The sequence below is a fragment of the Engystomops pustulosus genome, chromosome 3, assembly GCF_040894005.1.
Source record: "Engystomops pustulosus chromosome 3, aEngPut4.maternal, whole genome shotgun sequence".
Taxonomy (NCBI): Eukaryota; Metazoa; Chordata; class Amphibia; order Anura; family Leptodactylidae; genus Engystomops; species Engystomops pustulosus.
Genome location: NC_092413.1, coordinates 42,925,846 through 42,944,123, shown reverse-complemented (window position 1 = coordinate 42,944,123; position 18,278 = coordinate 42,925,846). Strand labels below are relative to the sequence as shown.

Here is an 18,278-nt window from a genome sequence, read left to right as displayed (position 1 = left end):
GGTGCTCCCCTTCTTGCTGTGATCCCCCAAGCAGCACCCCTTCAAACTGTGCCCATCCCAGCAGCTGCCCTTCATACCCTGCTCCGCACCAGCTCCCCTTCTTATTGTGCCCCCCACACCTCTTTTTTTCTTACTGTGCCCACAGTAGATCCCCTTCACACTGCACCCCCCCGCACCTCCCATTCATACTGTTCCCCTTCCAGCAGCTCCCCCTTCATACTGTGCCCCCTCCAGCCGCTCCCCTTCATACTATGCCCCCCTCCAGCAGCACCCTCTTTATATTATGCCCCCCTCTAGCAGCACCCTCTTATACTATGCCCCTGAGCAGTTCCCCCTTCATACTGTGCCTTCTAGCTGCCTCCTTCACACTGCCAACGTCTCTATGCAGACGGTAGAAACATGTTAGGACAGTGTTCATACTATGGCTGTCTGGGTAAGACGCTCCTGTAATAATCGCAGGAATAGGGAAAGTAGGTGTAAGCAAGACTCAGATTCGCACATATGTATACACCCACCTCCACTCGCTAGACTTTCTGCCTGGTTACCAGGCAGAGAATCAGCGTAAATTTTTGCCTTTTCAGAGCAGAAATTTTATTAGATTAAGAATAGTTGACCTTATGCCAGGGTTCCCCAAACTACGGCCCGCGGGCCACATGCGGCCCGCGGACCGTTTCGATCCGGACCCCGACACTTTGCGCGCCAGCGCCGGGCCCCCGCGGCCTGCAACAGTCGGGCAGGAGCCTCTGTCCGTCGGGACAGGAAGCTCCTGCCCGTCACTGTATAGTGCCCGGTGCGGCCGGAAACGGCCGCTCGAGCACTATTACTGGAGCGATGTGGCCGGAATACAACCCCGGCGCACATCGCTCCATGAACTAGGCTGCGCGGCCGCGCGATGTCGTCATCCCCTTGCGCACCCCTTCCTGCCCGGACGCGGCAAGAAGATAGAAGACTTAGGTGAGTACAGGGTTTTTATTTTTTTTATTAAAGGGCAGTAAAAAGATTGTGGCGACTGGGGGCTAGTATAGTTAGTTATGAGGGACAGCTTAGGAAATAATTAATTATGAGGGGTAGAATAGGAAATAATTATGAGGGGTAAAATAGGAAATAATTAATTATGAGGGGTAGAATAGGGAATAATTAATTATAAGGGGCAGATTAGTAAATAATCATAAGGGGCAGCATAGGAAATAATTAATTATAAGGGGCAGCATAGGAAATAATTAATTATGAGGGGCAGCATAGGAAATAATTAATTATGAGGGGCAGCATAGGAAATAATTAATTATGAGGGGTAGAATAGGAAATAATTAATTATGAGGGGTAGAATAGGAAATAATTAATTATGAGGCGCAGTATAGGAATAATTAATTATGAGGCGCAGTATAGGAATAATTAATTATGAGGGGCAGCATAGGAAATAATTAATGGAGCGGGTATAGGAAATAATTAATTATGAGGGGCAGTTTAGTAATTAATGGTGGGGGAGGCATATTCAATAATTAATGGAGAGAGGGAGGTCCCAGTATATTAATTAATTGGGCCAATATATAAAATAGTTCACAAGGGGGTGCAGTACCGGTATATTAAATAATTAATTGAGGGGGGTGCCAGTGTATTATGGATGCGGTCACATGTACCGCTATTTATTTTTAGACTTTAGTCCGGCCCTCCAACGGTCTGAGGGGGACAGTGAGCGGCCCCCTAAGTAAAAAGTTTGGGGACCCCTGCCTTATGCTATAAGAGCTCTATGTGAACCCGATCTGAAAACGCACTACTAAAAACGGCCCAAAAACGTGTGTCACCACCCTTAATTTTTTCAAACAGTGGTGACAGGTTCCCTTTAAGAGCCTTTCAGAAATCAGAAGAGCCGACTCTTTTTAGTGAATGAAGCCTAATGATCCAGCTCACTAAGAAGAGCCGGACTTCCCATCACTACAGCTCACTAAGACAAGACTGTTTGATGCAGAAACTCATAAAACACACCTGATCTGCTGCAGAACCTCGTTAGACACACCTGAGCTGCTGCGGAACCTCATAAAACACACCTGAGCTGCTGCAGAACCTCATAAGACACACATGAGCTGCTGCAGAACATCATTAGACACACCTGAGCTGCTGCAAAACATCATTAGACACACCTGAGCTGCTGCTGACCCTCATTAGACACACCTGAGCTGCTGCAGAACCTCATTAGACACACCTGAGCTGCTGCTGAACCCCATTAGACACACCTGAGCTGATGCAGAACCTCATTAGACACACCTGAGCTGCTGCTGAACCCCATTAGACACATCTGTGCTGCTGCAGAACCTCATAAGACACATCTGTGCTGCTGCAGAACCTCATAAGACACATCTGTGCTGCTGCAGAACCTCATAAGACACATCTGTGCTGCTGCGGAACCTCATAAGACATATCTGTGCTTCTGCAGAATATCACAATACACATCTGTGCTGCTGCAGAATATCACAATACACACCTCAGCTGCAAACTAATCCCTTTCTTATCTGCCTTATTATTATTAAATTATTCTTATGTAACCTTATTCTACCATTTGATAAGATTTATTTAGGGTGACCCCGCCTACTCGCAATGGCCCCGCCTACTTGTGATGGCCACGTTAGATTCCCAGTCTCCTCTCCTGGGATGTGACCATCAAGTGCAACTTTTTTTCCCCCCAGGTTACATATTTATGCCGATTATTTAGTGTTCTCTGTTCTGTATGAGCAGTGGGCAGTGTAGCACAGTGTAGCAGAGCTGACGTAGTGTCCGGGTGACGCGCTCGGCTCCGCTGCCTCACACATCGCGGAGGGGGTGCGCGCTCCCGCCAATGTTTAGTCCGTGTCCTGGAGACGCCCCCTGCAGGCGCGCGCACGGATCTCATCCGGGCTCCCGTGTCACATACAGAAGAAGACACGGAGCGGCTCCCAATGGCCGAGGACGCAGAGTGGGTGCTGGAGAGCGTCCTGGCCTTCCTGTCCTGCCCGGCCTGGACTGTGCCCGTCAGCGGCTTCATAGAACACAAGTGCTCAGGTAGCGCAGCCCCGGGGCATGCCGGGTAGTGCCTGGCTGGATACAGATGTGAGGGGGCACCGCCATGTATGGGGGGGAGGGGGGCTGTGATTGGATCTGAGGTAAATGGAGGAGAAGGAAAAGTATGTGCCCCCCCTCTTCCCTCAGGTTTATGGGGGTCAGTCTGTGTACACCCTAATACTTAGCGCTGCCCAATGTTACTGACCTGTACCGTGTGTGTGAACACGTACTGAGATTCTGCTGCAGATTTTTACATAATGAATATAACTCTGTGGTGACAGCTCCATGTTAGATGCTCCACAAAGCGAGGAAACTGCTGCGAAAACTGACAAAAATTCCCCAGGGCGATGACTGATGATCTCTGGGATCCCCCAGAAGCGACCTGTGCCCCTCTCTGAGGTTGTTGTACTGATCACCGGCTTCTCTCATATTCCTGCCACTTGGACCGCTCCGATCTCTAGGTTCTGTCATGTTTTAAAGGAAATCAAAATCCATCTTGATAAAGCATGGACACTTACTCCAGGCACCATGACTGTGGTATCTTCTTATATTTGTCATCCATCGTGTTACTAGAAACCATCCATGCTGTAGCTTCACAGGCTGTTACACTGTGCCTCATTCACCCGAACAGATCCTCACCCTGGGCGACATCCAGCTGGGTTCAGGAGAGAGGAGGGGTGAGCGCTCCTCACCCGTCCCCTTTCCATAGAATGTCTAGCATGCGGCGCCGTAATGCGGCAATCTATAGGACCTGTCCTATATTTTTTGGGTCACGGTGCATTGAGGCGTGTGCCATAGACGACTATGGAGACCATGATCCAGGCGCCAATTGTTTGGGGGGGGGGATTGTGCTCCCCATTACCTTCACGTGTATGAGGCCTTGGGCTTTTAGCAGTAGAGATTTGCAACTTTCCATCCGTCTCTCCATTTTCATGTCTCTACGAGTTTAGTTACATTTTGCATCTGAGATTAGGTTTTCAGACCCGAAATCTGAGCTGATACACAGTTGCTGGACCGTCCATGATGACGTTCTTGGTTGCTCCGGCCGCTCTTCTCCATCTGCTTATATCCCTGTTTAGGGCAATGACTGTGCTGCGATTCAGGATATTTTCTTGTATCCGTCTTCTTCAGATTTCGGCTGCAGTTGTGCTTAGAAACGCAATTCAAATGTTCGTGTCCGGGGCTCGGCCTATTGGCAGACATGTAAACAATGCAAAACACTGGGTGCTCATTACCAATCGCATACGTTTCAATGGAGATGTGAGGAGGATGAACCCTGCCGATATTTCTAGACACAATACAGCCATCTATGGCTTTACCCCTCTCCCTTTATGTCCGTTTTGTACAGACAGGACCTGCAATCTGTCTGTTCTGTTAGTACATCTATTATAATATTATATGGTCCCGGTTCTTCTGTGGATATAAAACTTTCTATAGGGATTCTGCGTTTTCCAAGGATATCACAGATGACTGGAAGGAATAGTCTTGGGATGATTAGATGGTGTCTATGGTGACAGGTATCCCTGTGTAACCAGACTGACTGCTGGTCCTGTGGGCCGTTTGGCCTGGGGGCTCTCCTGGAGTAGGGATGGGCTCCTGTAGAGACTTGTACGCTCCTGTAATTACTGCCCTCCCAGAGCTTCACTGACAGCACAAGACAAAGTATGAGCTTCCTACAGACGAATGAATGTCTACAAGTAGGCACTGACCCCTCTCCTGTATGGCTGTATAGGACCTTCTGAGGTCCTGTGTGCACAATGACCCACACAGAGGAAGGCACCAGAATTGTGTGCAGGCTGATTGACCCCTTCTGACATTGAATGACTCGTAAGATGATTTATTGACATACAAGGATTTTGAAGGGAACCTGCAAACCATTTTGTCCCTATGTTCCGGCGGCTTAGTGTCCCAAATCGCTCCATAATCTCTTTTGTGGTCTGCAATTGGTGAGTGTAAGACAGAGATGTTACAGGGCGATTCTGGACACTAAATCACAGGACTTGTAGTTGGTTTAGTGTCCCAAATCACCCTAACAGGTTCCCTTTAAGAGGCAGCATTTTTGGGGTATTTAAAATTAAAATACTGGAGTGCGTTGGGACATTGTTCATTTGTATGTTTACCATGAGGAATCTCCTATCAGAAGTAGATGTGATGGTAGATTCCTCCGGCCTCTGCCCTAATCTGTAATGTAATAATCCTGGAAGCTAACTTGTTAAAAAACCTTATTTTAGTAATATGTAAATTACCTGCAGAGGCTACTGGGGTGTGGGGTAGCCTTAGCACCAAGTGCCCGCCTAGTACACGCCCCAGGAGCCTCTGCAGGTAATTTACATATTACTAAAATAAGGTTTTTTAACAAGTTAGCTTCCAGGATTATTACATTACAGATCAGGTCAGATCTACTTGTGATGATAGATTCCTCTTGGTAGATTTCCTTTATGTGGTTTTCTCATGAAGACAATTTATCCTCTATCCACATGATGAAGGATGAACCAATAGCTGGATCCCCCACAATCCTGAAAACCGCAGGACCCCTTGTTCCCCAATATTAAAGGAGTGCATGTCGTCAGCTGTATACAGCCATGGGTGAGCTCTGGAAACCTACAACTCATAGGTGTCCGGCCTGCAGAGCTTCCCCCATCCCTTACATTATACTCTGTGTCCAGGGGCTACATAATTGTTGTGCTATTTGTATAAATGTCTCTAGTGCCAGTGTTTGGGATGGTGAATGCACCTGTATGTATGCCCCTCTACACATTACATGTGATATATACTGACACCCTGATATTTCTGATTCCAGTGTTTGGGATGGTGAATGTACCTGTATGTATGCCCCTCTACACATTACATGTGATATATACTGACACCCTGATATTTCTGATTCCAGTGTTTGGGATGGTGAATGTACCTGTATGTATGCCCCTCTGCACATTACATGTGATATATACTGACACCCTGATATTTCTGATTCCAGTGTTTGGGATGGTGAATGCACCTGTATGTATGCCCCTCTGCACATTACATGTGATATATACTGACACCCTGATATTTCTGATTCCAGTGTTTGATGATGAAGAGGAGAACAAGTTGTCGTATACAGAGATTCACAATGAATACAAGGACCTGGTAAATCTCTTCCTCTACCTCTGGATGGGGACTTAGATCTGATTCTTGGTTCTATCAGTGGACATGTGCATAACAGATGTAGATCCTTTCTCCCCTATATGGGGCATTATACAGTTTTTATCTATGTGTAGGTATATAGCACAACCTACTGACCAGAGATTTAAAGGAACCCTGACAAATGTGTAAAGCTCTCTGGTAAGAGTAATTATTGGGAGCTGCACCCCTTCCTGCAGATGCCCATTATACTTTTTTGTGTTTCAGTTTTTTGCTCTCTTCCTTGAAAAATCCTTTATATTTTTATTTTTCTGTGTACAGAGACATATAAGGGCTTGTTTTTTAAGTAACAAAGTGCACTTCCTAGTCTCATTACTTAAAGAGGACCTGTCACCAGATTTTGACCAAGTCCTCCCTGTATCACCTAAAATTAGCTGCCAGTGGGGGCACTGTACCTTAATTATAGCCATTTTTCTGATATGCAAATTAGCTTTTGTGACTCATGTCTGGTGTTTGTGACTCTTCTCTTTCTCAGGCTGGCAGTGAGCCACGCCCCATTATTCTGACTGACAGCTCTGTATTTCTTCTAATCACTGCTCTGCCTCCATGTACTTAGGGACTGTCTTCTAATATTCAACTACAGACATATAAAGCTCTACGTACAGTTGTGAAATATTGTGTAAATTTTTTTTTTACATGGTGCCTTGTGTTATATTCATGATGTGTGACCAGAGTGACGACATCACAGGTCCTTTAGCCTTCTAAGAATAGCAAACTGTACACCATGTATGTGATTACATGAAATCACAGCAGCCTCCATGGAGGATGGTGTAGAGTAGAAGTCCATGGGGTACAGCTTTCTATTATTAAGAGGCTAAAGTACCTGAGATGATGTCACTCTGGTCACATGACCTGAACTGTGACCAGTAAGGGGGCATAAGGCATGGGGCGGAGTAGATGGGAGGGGCTTGCTGAGCAGGACACCTCCCCCTCTTATGCCTGGTAATATAAGATAAAAGGTGATTTCTGTGGATGTAAGAAAAAACATTTTTAGCTAAAAGAAGGTCAGTCAGTTATTAGAGCTCTATAGGAACCTGTCACTGGCTGCAAATGTGCTGACAGGTTCCCTTTAAGTGTGGTCCACTTTTGGCAAATAATTGATATTGTTTGTAAAATGAAAAGTTGTGCAATTTTCCAATATATTTTATGTATCTGTTCCTCGCTGTTTTCTAGATCTCTGCTTTTATATTTGATTTCCTGTGGATATAACCTGGTGGAGGTCATGTGATATGGCACAGGTGCACAGCTCGTTAGTATCACAGAGAGTAATCAGAGCTGTGTGACATAACGAGCCTTTAACTTGTGCCTTCAGGCTGCAGTTACATGTCTATAAATGTGATGCAGGCTCCTGGGGGCTGGCCTTGGCCGGATCGCATGTGTTTTGTTTAAATGCAAGACAGTAGGTGCTGGTCACAGAACACATGCCTTTCCAGATACAATCGGGTTGATGCTTGTGTTGTGTTTTTAAAGAGAACCCGTCATGCAAAATAACCCCCCTAAACTAAATATATTTTCATAAACTGCCATTAGAGAGCATTGCCTCTATCCCTTCATTGTCCCTTTACATGCCTGTAAACCTAAGCAATGAGGTCCTAAAGCTGTATGCAAATGACCTGTGAAATGTCCAATGAAGCATTAGCATATTCAAGCTGTCCACTCTATTCATGAGTGGGAGGCGCAGCCACACCCCCAGTGCATGACTGACAGCCTGTATAATGATGTGAGGCTGTATAATGATGTGCTTCCTGGTGCTGGTGGCCACGCCCCCTGCAGCCTGTGTGCATGTGTGTGTATATAGGAGAGATACAGCAGCTCCAGGCAGCCATGTTACAGCAGAACATGTCAGATTCATGTGTAGCTGATGTCTGTGTCTCACCTGTATATTAGGAGGATGCAGCATGTCAGCAGATGCAGCACACACACTAGCCATGCTTTACTATACATTACACACAGACATGAGCAGGGGGAGGAGAGGGGAGGGGTAACAGGGGTGACATCACTGCCTCTGACCATGTGACCAGCCTCATTTACATGATAAAGAATAGATGATTTTACAATGAATAATGTATGAAATAACTAGATAAAGGCTGGGATGGGATCCTTGTGAGCTGCTCCAACAGGTAGTAGTGACAGGACAAGTGACACAGACCTGATGACAGGTGTCCTTTAAATGCAGCGCAAGTGCCACGTGTGACCGCACCCTTTTTGAAGAAAGCAGTCACGGAAATCAACCTGGACAATTGGGGATGAAAATCTGCCTAGAAAAAAAGGGATAAATCTATAAGATATAAGGGCACATTAACGTATCCGTCCTGTCGCGATCCCTTAGGTGCGTTGTCCGACTAAGATTCAGAGCTGACGCGATTCATTAAGATCGTGCGTCCAATTTCCTGCATGTGTCGCTCCCCGCTCAGGTCCGCCGGAGTTCACCTTCTTCTTCCTGGTGCACGCACAATTTTGAATGTTAAATCCCGCGCTTAGTCCGAATCAGTCTGGTTGTCCGATGGCCACGCCCCCCCGGTTTGTGTCGCATAAAAGTCGGTGCAATTGCACCAAAATCTGATCGCGTGCGCCAAAAACCCCTGTTAAATGCGTCGGGAAACCCGACGGAAATGCAGTCTGCGGACCCTTAGTAAATGTGCCCCATAATGTTTATTAACCATTTGTATACGAACTTAGTTCTGAAACCCCTCGTTCTTTTGTAGGTGGAAAAGCTGATAGATGAACATCTGACGGAGATGGGGATTACTGAGGAGCAGTTCCAACAAGCGTGTTCTTCTCCCATCGCCCATTCTCCAGATGTTAAGGTGAATAACATAACCCAGGGGGCGGCCTGTACATGTAATTGGTTTGTTCTTAAGTTGAATTTGTATGTAAGTTAGAACTGGTATATTTTATATTTGTAACTTCAGAAAAGTTTTTTTTTTTTTTTTAGTCCTTGTGACAATAGGATTTTCATAATTTTGGGCTGTAATTGGACAAAGGATTATCAATAAAGCCTCATTGCAGACACCGTACAGCTGATCATTGCAGTCTGGGACTGGAGTTCAGTAAATTACTGGCATCCAGAGAGGTTACATGAGGCAGAGGGGTCTGTTTGTAACTAAGAGTCGTCTGTAATTCGGGGACTGCCTGTATAGGGAATGTCACAGTGATACCGTCTGTAGATCTGTGACACATTGCCCAGAAGCCTACTTTAACCCTTTCATGACTGAGGGTCATTGATTCCTGAATGTCCAGGTCAGTTTTTGCATCTCTGCTTTGTGTTTATGTAAATGACCTGATATCTCTGGAAAAGCTTTACTTATCATATCATCAATTTTTACTTTTTTTCATGACATGTGAGACTTTAACTTGATAGGGTTGTTTTATTGATATAATATATATATATATATATATTTTTTTTCTTTATAAAATGACTACAAATGTCAAAAAATAAGTTTTTTTTTTTTTTCATTTTTCCACTTTTTTTTTTAATAAGTAGTACAAACACTAATGGGGGTTTCTGCTGGAAATTTTATTAAATTGCATTGGCTGCATTTTCCACCCTAGGCTTATACTTGAGTCAATAAGTTTTGCGTTTTTTGGGGGTAGAAGTAGGGATCTCTGCTTATACTCGAGTATATACTGTACATCTAAATACCTACAACAGAAGGCAATACTTGTTACCCCCCCAAATATGATGAAAGCGACCCCTGAGTCAGAATTCAGTGAGGTTTCTGGAGCCTTTTTGTGTGTGGTCACACGGCCTAGCTAGATTTAAAGGGACACAGAAGATTGATCTATTCCCATGTTTGCATCAAACAAATAGCAATGCGGATAATCCTCTTACTAAAGTATCATCCTCGGCTCCATTAATCAGATCTCCGTGTGACTGATGATGTGAATGATGCAGTGTCTTTATACGCATCTATGTGCATGTTCATAACCTTCACACATCATAGACTTTCACTGATGTTAAATTATAGACACATGGCACTCACTGGTAGGGGACACAATGGCCGGTACTTTGGGAAAAAGCGTTTTTTATGAGGCTTTACCTCTATGGTGATGTCTACTACAAGCCACATCATGGGACACGTCTACAGCTCTCAGGTACTGCAAACCCTCCACATCATCAAACCCAGAATTAGAGGTTATAAGGCTACAGCTACAATGAGATGCAACCTAAAGACTCGCCCACTTCCCATGGGCACCATCATTAAGGCACAGGCTTTGTATTAGATCTATACCACAGAGAACAATTAATGTTACGTAGATCCTTGTCACCTGAAAGTCACTGGCAGCCATTGCCCCATGGCAACATCTAAAACTTCAGTTCCCAGACTATGAACTTTGGGTTCCCAATCTCCGATTTGGGAGCCCAAATCTCAACAGGATTAGAACGGGTGCTTAAACCTGCTGACAGGTTCCCTCTTGCACTAATAGGTTATTTTTAAATTTGTCAACCCCTTGATAGTCACATGTCTATTAGACGACCATCATTGTTACGGAATAGCTTCATAATATCTATAGTTTCCAGTCATGTTGAGGCGACATATGTCATGTTTTCTCCCGCCATAAATCTTTCCGGATAGCCTTTTGAAGGATAACATAGATTAAGGGATAATACACTTGTAATCCTCCTATTGACCTTAGGTAACTTAATCTACACAGCAATCGGCGTGTGCACCGCCATGCACTAAGCTTTCATTGATGGGACCAGGAATTATGGGAGACCAGACACAACCTTCAGTTTTTTCTGACAATGGGATGACACTGACTTGTTTTGTCCTTGTTACAGAATATACTGCAGGGTGTCGTAGCTGTAGAAGATTTTGCCGTCTTTAAAGAAATGATGCTGCAGAAGAACATAGAGCTTCAGCTACAAGCCATCCAGATCATCCAGCAGAAGAATGGTAGTACATGGACATTTACCGCCATCACTTTATATGTTATATATAAGATTGGGGAGTCCCCTTGTTTCTTACATACAGGTATAACCATTTATTCTATTTTATTTTTTTTTTTAGGTGAGCTTCCAGAATGCCTGAAAAACGGTGCCGATTTCATATCGGACCTCGAACAACAGGAGATAAGAATGATCTCAGAAGCTTTAAGGTACTTGGTCCATACCCTGTGGTAAAAGATTGGAGCCATATTAAAAAAAAAAAAACTTTTTCTAAATCCTGGACAAACTAGAGATGCTGCTTAGTATATCCCAGCACTTAACATTTGATGTTTAAGTCAGTTTTCCAACCCCTGAGAGTGAGTAGAATGCAAAGTAGCATCTGAAGAATGGCAACGCCGCCTTGTATGTATTATGTGCAAATAAAAGACCTTACCAGTGGTTTTGAGCCCCAGCCCAGCACCCCACATAGTGCTCAGCACTGTAACAGCCACCAAGCATCATCACACCGTGTGGTACAGATTTTAGGCCTCATGCACATGAATGTGTACATATCATGGGTTGCAAACAAAGGCTTTGTGATCTGTTGTTTGTGACCCCGGTGGTAAAGGTGCACTCACTTATGACAGCAGAAAAGACCCAGGCAACACAGTCGGGAATATGCCATGGCCTTCAAATTAGCTGCATGTTTTATTGACATGGCACTCCACCTGTTGGCGGTCTACACAAAGAGGTGGGAAACATATATATATATATATATATATATATATATATATATATATATATATATATATATATGTGTCCCCTTTCACTAGGCACTGGGAGGAGGAGGAGGGGGGGGGGGGACCTGAGAGGGGAGCTGTCCCTGAGGGGAGCTCCAGAATGTGACAATATTCTATTGGTACAGAGAAACACATCCTGAAACTCCTGGGATCCTTGAAAGGTTTCCCTTGAAAGCTTTCTGCTCCATCTTTTGAATAACTGGAGTTCCTAAATTCATTCAACCACCAAGGGGGGCAGAGAGGAGACGGAGCCTGGCAAAATCGATAACTGGGATACCAGGGGTTTGGCAGAGATCCGTTTACCAGTGATATGTCAAATGCCTTATTCCAGAAAAGCTGGTGCAAAGAGCAACTCCACCAGATATGAAGAGTAGAACTCACCTCCACACTGCACCTTAAACATATATTGGGCACCTCTTGAATATCCTAGGTATCCATGTCAGAGGACATGGATACCTTGGAGATGGTACCTTATAATTCTCCTGGACACTACAAGTTCAGTTTCATAGTTTATATGGTTGAAAAAAGACACTTGTCCATCAAGTTCAACCAAGAAGGGATTGGATAAGGAATGGATTTAGGGGAAACAATTCTATATAATATAACCATCAATGTTATTTAGGTGTAAAAAGGCATCTAGACCCTTCTTGAAGCTCTCTGCTGTCCCTGCTGTGACCAGCACCTGAGGCAGGCTATTCCAAAGATTGACAGTTCTCATAGTAAAAAGCCCTGTCGCCTCTGAAGATTAAACCTTGTATTCTCCAAATGCAGACAGTGCCCCCTCGTCTTTTGATTTGATTTATTCTGGAACAACTTTCCACCATATTTTTTTGTATAGATCATTCATATATTTATGTAAATTAATTACCGTATATACTCGTGTATAAGCCGAGTTTTTCAGCACAAAAAATGTGCTGAAAAACCTTGCCTCGGCTTATACACGAGTCAATGATAAAAAAAAATTAATACTCACCCTCCGGTGTCCCCGATGTTCGTTGCGGCTCCCGATCCCTGTCGCGGCTCCCCGTGTCTCCTCTTCTGTCTTCTCTAGCTGGCAGAGTCGCGTCCATGCGATCTGCTGGCCGCCGCACAGTGTGATGCAGCGCTGTCACCGCTGATGACGTCATTAGAGGCGACAGTGTCGCATCACAGTGTGCAACGGGCGGCGCGATCTCCCGGCCAGAGAAGATAGAAGAGTAAAGAAGCTGCCGGGAGCCGCGGCGAACATCGGGGACACCAGAGGGTGAGTATTAAATTTAATTTTTTTAGCTGTATGCTGCAAGGGGGCAGGCTGTATGCTGCATGGGGGCAGGCTGTATGCTGCATGGGGGCAGGCTGTATGCTGCATGGGGGCAGGCTGTATGCTGCATGGGGGCAGGCTGTATGCTGCATGGGGGCAGGCTGTATGCTGCATGGGGGCAGGCTGTATGCTGCATGGGGGCAGGCTGTATGCTGCATGGGGGCAGGCTGTATGCTGCATGGGGGCAGGCTGTATGCTGCATGGGGGCAGGCTGTATGCTGCAAGGGGGCAGGCTGTATGCTGCATGGGGGCAGGCTGTATGCTGCAAGGGGGCAGGCTGTATGCTGCATGGGGGCAGGCTGTATGCTGCATGGGGGCAGGCTGTATGCTGCATGGGGGCAGGCTGTTTGCTACGTTGGGCTGGCTGTATACTACACCCTCGGCTTATACTCGAGTCAATATGTTTTTTCTGTGGTAAAATTATGGGTCTCGGCTTATACTCGAGTATATACGGTATGTCCCTCCTCGTAGACGTCTCTTTTCCAGACAAAATAAATCTAGTTTTAATCTTTCCTCATAACTGAAAGTTAGTAGCATCTTATGAGAAGAGAGGAAGGCTTTTTCGCATCAGTAATCTCGGTAGATATTTCGGATTCCCTGTGTTAGCATCTTCCAAGGGGGATGGCATCCTAAAAAGGGGCTACAGGTCAGTCGCGGAAGACCGAAGTCAGAATGGTCATCTGACTGTATCCTAACCTAAACAATTGGATATCTGGATAAGAGGCCTGTGCCATTTCCTGGGATGGAACGGGTGCACCATCTACAATATGACCCAGTATGATGTTGGATCCTTTGTCGGCCTAACCTGGGGAAGGAAGAGGGAGCAGGGCTGTGGCTCAGGTGGAGAAAAAGTAAAGAGAAAATTGTGAGTGAAGTCAGGTTGACCTTAAAGTTACTATGAGAACCAAATCTTTGGAATTCCACCTGGAGAGATGGAAAGGAAGCTCTGAGGCATTTAATACTCTTTATTCTCTCTATCATAATGTAAAGAAGTTCAGTATTCATCAGTAGTATATAAGGCTTCCTCCATGTTCAGTGCGGATCATTCTCCTTTCAATTTATTTGTGTGTTGTTTTTCTAGGATATCAAGAGAGGAATATGAACAGGAACAGTTGCGTAGAAAGGTTGGGAAAGATCACTTCTTTATTCATATCACTATGTTTTATGAAGAGCTTGTAATGTTCTATTCTTTTTCATCCCCTCCCCCACCCGCTCAGGAAAAAAGTGATGTCGCCATAAATAGGAATGTCCCCAAGACGTCCAGACCTGACAAAGTGACAACTCCAGAGAGAGGTGAGGCTGGGATTATTTAAAGTTATTTTCAGACCCCCAAAAAGTTCTTCCAACTCCACTTTTGTAAAAAGCTATGTAAAAAAACTAAAGGCATAATACACCAGTTGCTGCTTCCATCAATGGCTGGTGGATTATCTGACATCTACCCCTTTTCATGCTTGCACTGTACTGCTCAGCTGCTCACCTATAGAGTCCTTTTTGTCGCTTGTATTATGTGTTCATTGCGCTTCTAATCTACAGAACAAGCCAAACCTCTTCATAGCATCAAGCAGCCATCAAAAGACCAAGAACTTCCATACAAGCAACCATCCGTCAGACTCAAAGAGCTTAGTAGCAGCGAAGCAGCGGAGGCCTGGATGGACCAAGCCAGGAAAGAAGCCGGAATACAGGGCACTGTAAGTGTGAGTACATGACATAACGGGGAATACAGGGGCTACAGGTATGTCCTCAACATTGTCACTCTGGACGTGTAGAATGGAGATTCCAAAGAACATCCAGACAGGAATAATGGATAGAAGAATAGAGAAGACTCTACAGGAGCGCGAGGGGGAAGAGGTGGCAGAGCATACAGTAGACTTCTTCATACATTTCTCATTTTAAATTGTAATAAGGGATAAAAAAAATTAGATTAATGGAGGAATTGCTGAGATTTGTTTGTGCACAATGCTTTACATAGATATGAAGCTTTCTACAATGTTTTCAGCAGAGTTTGACGCAGACAGAGAAAGAACAGCTCCAGGCACGAGCAGAGTATCTGAAACAAAGGAGAGCAGAGCTTTTAGCGCGCAAAGGGGAATCTAAGAAGGAAACCCAAAATACTGAAGAGCCAAAGGAGATGGTGCCTTTCCCAAAACAGGTAACTTGTCAACAAACTATTTCTTTTGTTATTTTTTACTCTTACAGAAAATCACTGCAATGATACAGATGTATGACATATTAATTGGCTTGTCCCTGGGATAGGGGGATAGGAATTAATTTAAATGTAACCTTTGTTTAAACACAGATACACATGTAAGTGTAAAAGGAATCCACTGGTTTTAACTCCCTAAATGTTCACTAGGGGCTCAGTATCCACAACTAAAATGACACAAGTGTATAAAAGTAACAAATTGTCAGTGACCTCCGTGTACCCCTCCGTGTATTAATGTCTTATAACTGCATCATATAGTTAGGCATAATGGTATATATAACGCTCTTATTCCATATAGTTCTGTGAACTCACTCAGTGGGGCTTATTTATCAAATGCCGGCGCTCTCATCATACAAGGCTTTGGCCTCTTGATGTATCCGGGGGGTGGCGTCACCAGCCGTGCTCCACTTCATGCTCTCCTATGCCCCTTGGGTCAGAAGCCCTGATAAATAAGCCCGGGGTGTGTTAATGTAAGACACTGAGCGTCACCTGCCTTGCTTTAGCTGACCCCACAGTGCCCAGCATTAACTTACTGAGAGTTTGTTTTACTTGCCAGCACTGTCTGGGTTAACCAGTGAGCAGGACTATGAGATAAATGTTGTATACGTGATTTGTCCTCTTTGAACTAGATGATGCAGTTGTGTAGATAATACTAGTCCTTATGTCGGTCCCCAACTTTTTTGTTACTAGGAGCTGACTGCAAGACAATTTTTTATTTTTTTTTGCTCTCCAAAATTTGAGTGCCCTGACTTTACCCTAGACCTAATCCAGCCTACCCCCTCTCCTGAAACCTCCCTCTTTATAACGCCCCTTTTCACACAACTGCCCCCATAATGCTATCTTTCATATAGAAACCCCCTTATAATGCCTTCTATCCTGTACCCCCCTCTTTACAGTTGCCCCTTATATTCTCCCTTTTCTGCACCCACCTCTTAGAATAGCCCCTGCAAAAAAATAAACAGATATTCCATGACTGCAGAATCTGAATGTGTTTCCTTTTGAGGCAGGTTTTGAACCCAACATGAAGTCACAAATTATTCTTTAGTTCTCGTGCCTTGTCTTGTTGCCTGTTTTGGATGTATTGCCCTTGGATCAGAACTGGTTTTGGGGCCTAAATTTCAACAGTATGTTTAAAAAAAACATTTGGGAGAGAAAACAGAACTGCACCACTCATCCACATCCACTAACTACATTACAAAACAAACTCGAGGTTCTTGGTTACATTTTGATTGAATTGTATAGGCCCAGTAACCACTTCACGGTGACCTCGTTGTAGTGGGTCCTTATGCTATTAGGTGCTGCATCACGTGGCATCCACTGCTGCTGCAACACAGCGCCAGCAGGGACCAAGACCCAGTCGCCCCCTAGCACCCATACTGGCAGGCATAGCACCCATGGCCATGGGTCCCCACCACAGAAGCGACAGACGCCATGCAGTACCACAATGTAACTAAGCACCTCCAGTTTGTTTAGTAAATGGAGCCTAGTGGCAATAGATCATTGTAAAAAAAAAAATAATCTCTCCCTATGTTGGTTTAGTATCTTTAAAGGGTTTGTATCTGCAGTATTGACCCCTCAAACCTGCTGATAACTCTTTGTGAAGTTATTAACTTACAAACCAAAGAAAAACGTATCCCCCGTTATTTACAAGAAATAAGCAAATGAAAAATGTGACCACTCAATCAATACAAAAACCTACAATAGTTCCACCTAATCTTATAATAAGCATGTTTTTCACAAGTGTTTATCACCGAACACCATTAAAAAAAAACCCTATACACAATATACAGCGATAAGGGGACCAATATGAGCCACCGTGGAGCACATAGTCTCCTATTGATCAGATATAACACCATTCTTTTAGGTATTAAAGGGCATCTACCACCAGGCTGAATGACGGTATGCTAATGAGCCTAAGGGGCTCCAGGTTCCATACCTGAGGAAATAGGATTGCATAAAAAGTGAATTTCTTGGTTAATGTACTGGCATATGCCCAGGAGGATGGGATCATTCTTTTACTAGTCAAAGCCTCGTATAGTCCCCTATTAATGCCTCTTGGGCCCCGGAGTTCTCTAGTGTCATATTATTTTTACATTTTGCAGCAGCAGAAGGCGATGACTGAAGAAGAATTGAAGAACTTACAGAAAAGAAAGCAACTGGCAGAAAAGCTTAAAGAAGAAGTGATCAACAAGTAACCGCTCCGCCATTGCTCCGCTCCGCAATCTTCCATAGAACTAATTGCCAAAGCCATTTACATACACGTTCTGCAAGCCTTAAATAAATGCTAAGCCACAACCTTTCCCTACATTCATCTCAAAGGAGATAGTGTGACAGCGGGTCGTGGCCACCAAAAGTCCTACCTACCAAGGCTTCCTCTAGGCATTCGCAGCATATATGCGAAATTCATGTCTGATGGGTAGTGATGGGGTCCAGGTTATAGAAGCAGCAGCAGCCTCTGTGTGTGGTCATTTTCTATATAATCCTTGTATCACAGGTTTATGACAGGTCAGATATTTATGGCTTTCTGGTAGAACCCTTTGCATTTAGTCATGTGACTATGGTTGCCAAAACAAAACCTTTTACAGGAGACTACTAATAATTATTTAGTATCTAAATCTTTAGCAGGTCCAGTCTCTCTGTGACTAGTCTTCCCCCTGCAGTGTATTGTGAGATCATACATAGTGATAGACTCCAGGAAAACCCAGCACCAAGACACAATCCAGACTTTGGGGTCAGCTCTGATGTTAGCCATTGGTTAGTTTTAATTGAAGGGATAGCCATGTGTTTGGCCTGCGCTGCAATCACACAAGCAAACAGGGACTCCTTCCATCATCCTATGATGCAAGGAGTCTCATCCCCTGCTCTGTGAATTGGGGCCAGTGCTCGGAGCAG

General features: G+C 44.5%; 1 protein-coding gene across 4 annotated transcripts; it reads left to right on the top strand.

The window, feature by feature from the left end:
• Positions 1–2,710: 2,710 nt before the first annotated feature.
• CFAP36 (cilia and flagella associated protein 36) lies at positions 2,711–17,961 on the top strand. 4 transcript variants are annotated; one of them, XM_072140605.1, is made up of 10 exons: positions 2,711–3,033; positions 6,095–6,159; positions 8,919–9,020; positions 10,997–11,111; positions 11,226–11,313; positions 14,265–14,307; positions 14,401–14,476; positions 14,717–14,877; positions 15,183–15,332; positions 17,492–17,961. In XM_072140605.1, the coding sequence occupies exons 1-10, from the start codon at positions 2,931–2,933 to the stop codon at positions 17,579–17,581; spliced, it is 993 nt and encodes a 330-aa protein (XP_071996706.1). In that variant the 5' UTR covers positions 2,711–2,930; the 3' UTR covers positions 17,582–17,961. The 4 variants fall into 4 exon arrangements, with proteins under 4 accessions (XP_071996706.1, XP_071996704.1, XP_071996707.1 ...); XM_072140603.1 differs by having other exon boundaries at positions 2,720–3,033; positions 17,489–17,961; XM_072140606.1 differs by having other exon boundaries at positions 2,730–3,033; positions 14,717–14,871; positions 17,489–17,961.
• Positions 17,962–18,278: the final 317 nt, after the last annotated feature.

Excerpts from the sequence above, each read along its gene's own strand:
- CFAP36 (XM_072140603.1), top strand. The coding sequence starts at position 2,931 with ATGGCCGAGGACGCAGAGTGGGTGCTGGAGAGCGTCCTGGCCTTCCTG. Across the intron at positions 3,034-6,094 it reads CATAGAACACAAGTGCTCAG|TGTTTGATGATGAAGAGGAG; the intron begins GTAGCGCAGCCC and ends TTCTGATTCCAG. Across the intron at positions 14,477-14,716 it reads AGTGACAACTCCAGAGAGAG|AACAAGCCAAACCTCTTCAT; the intron begins GTGAGGCTGGGA and ends TCTAATCTACAG.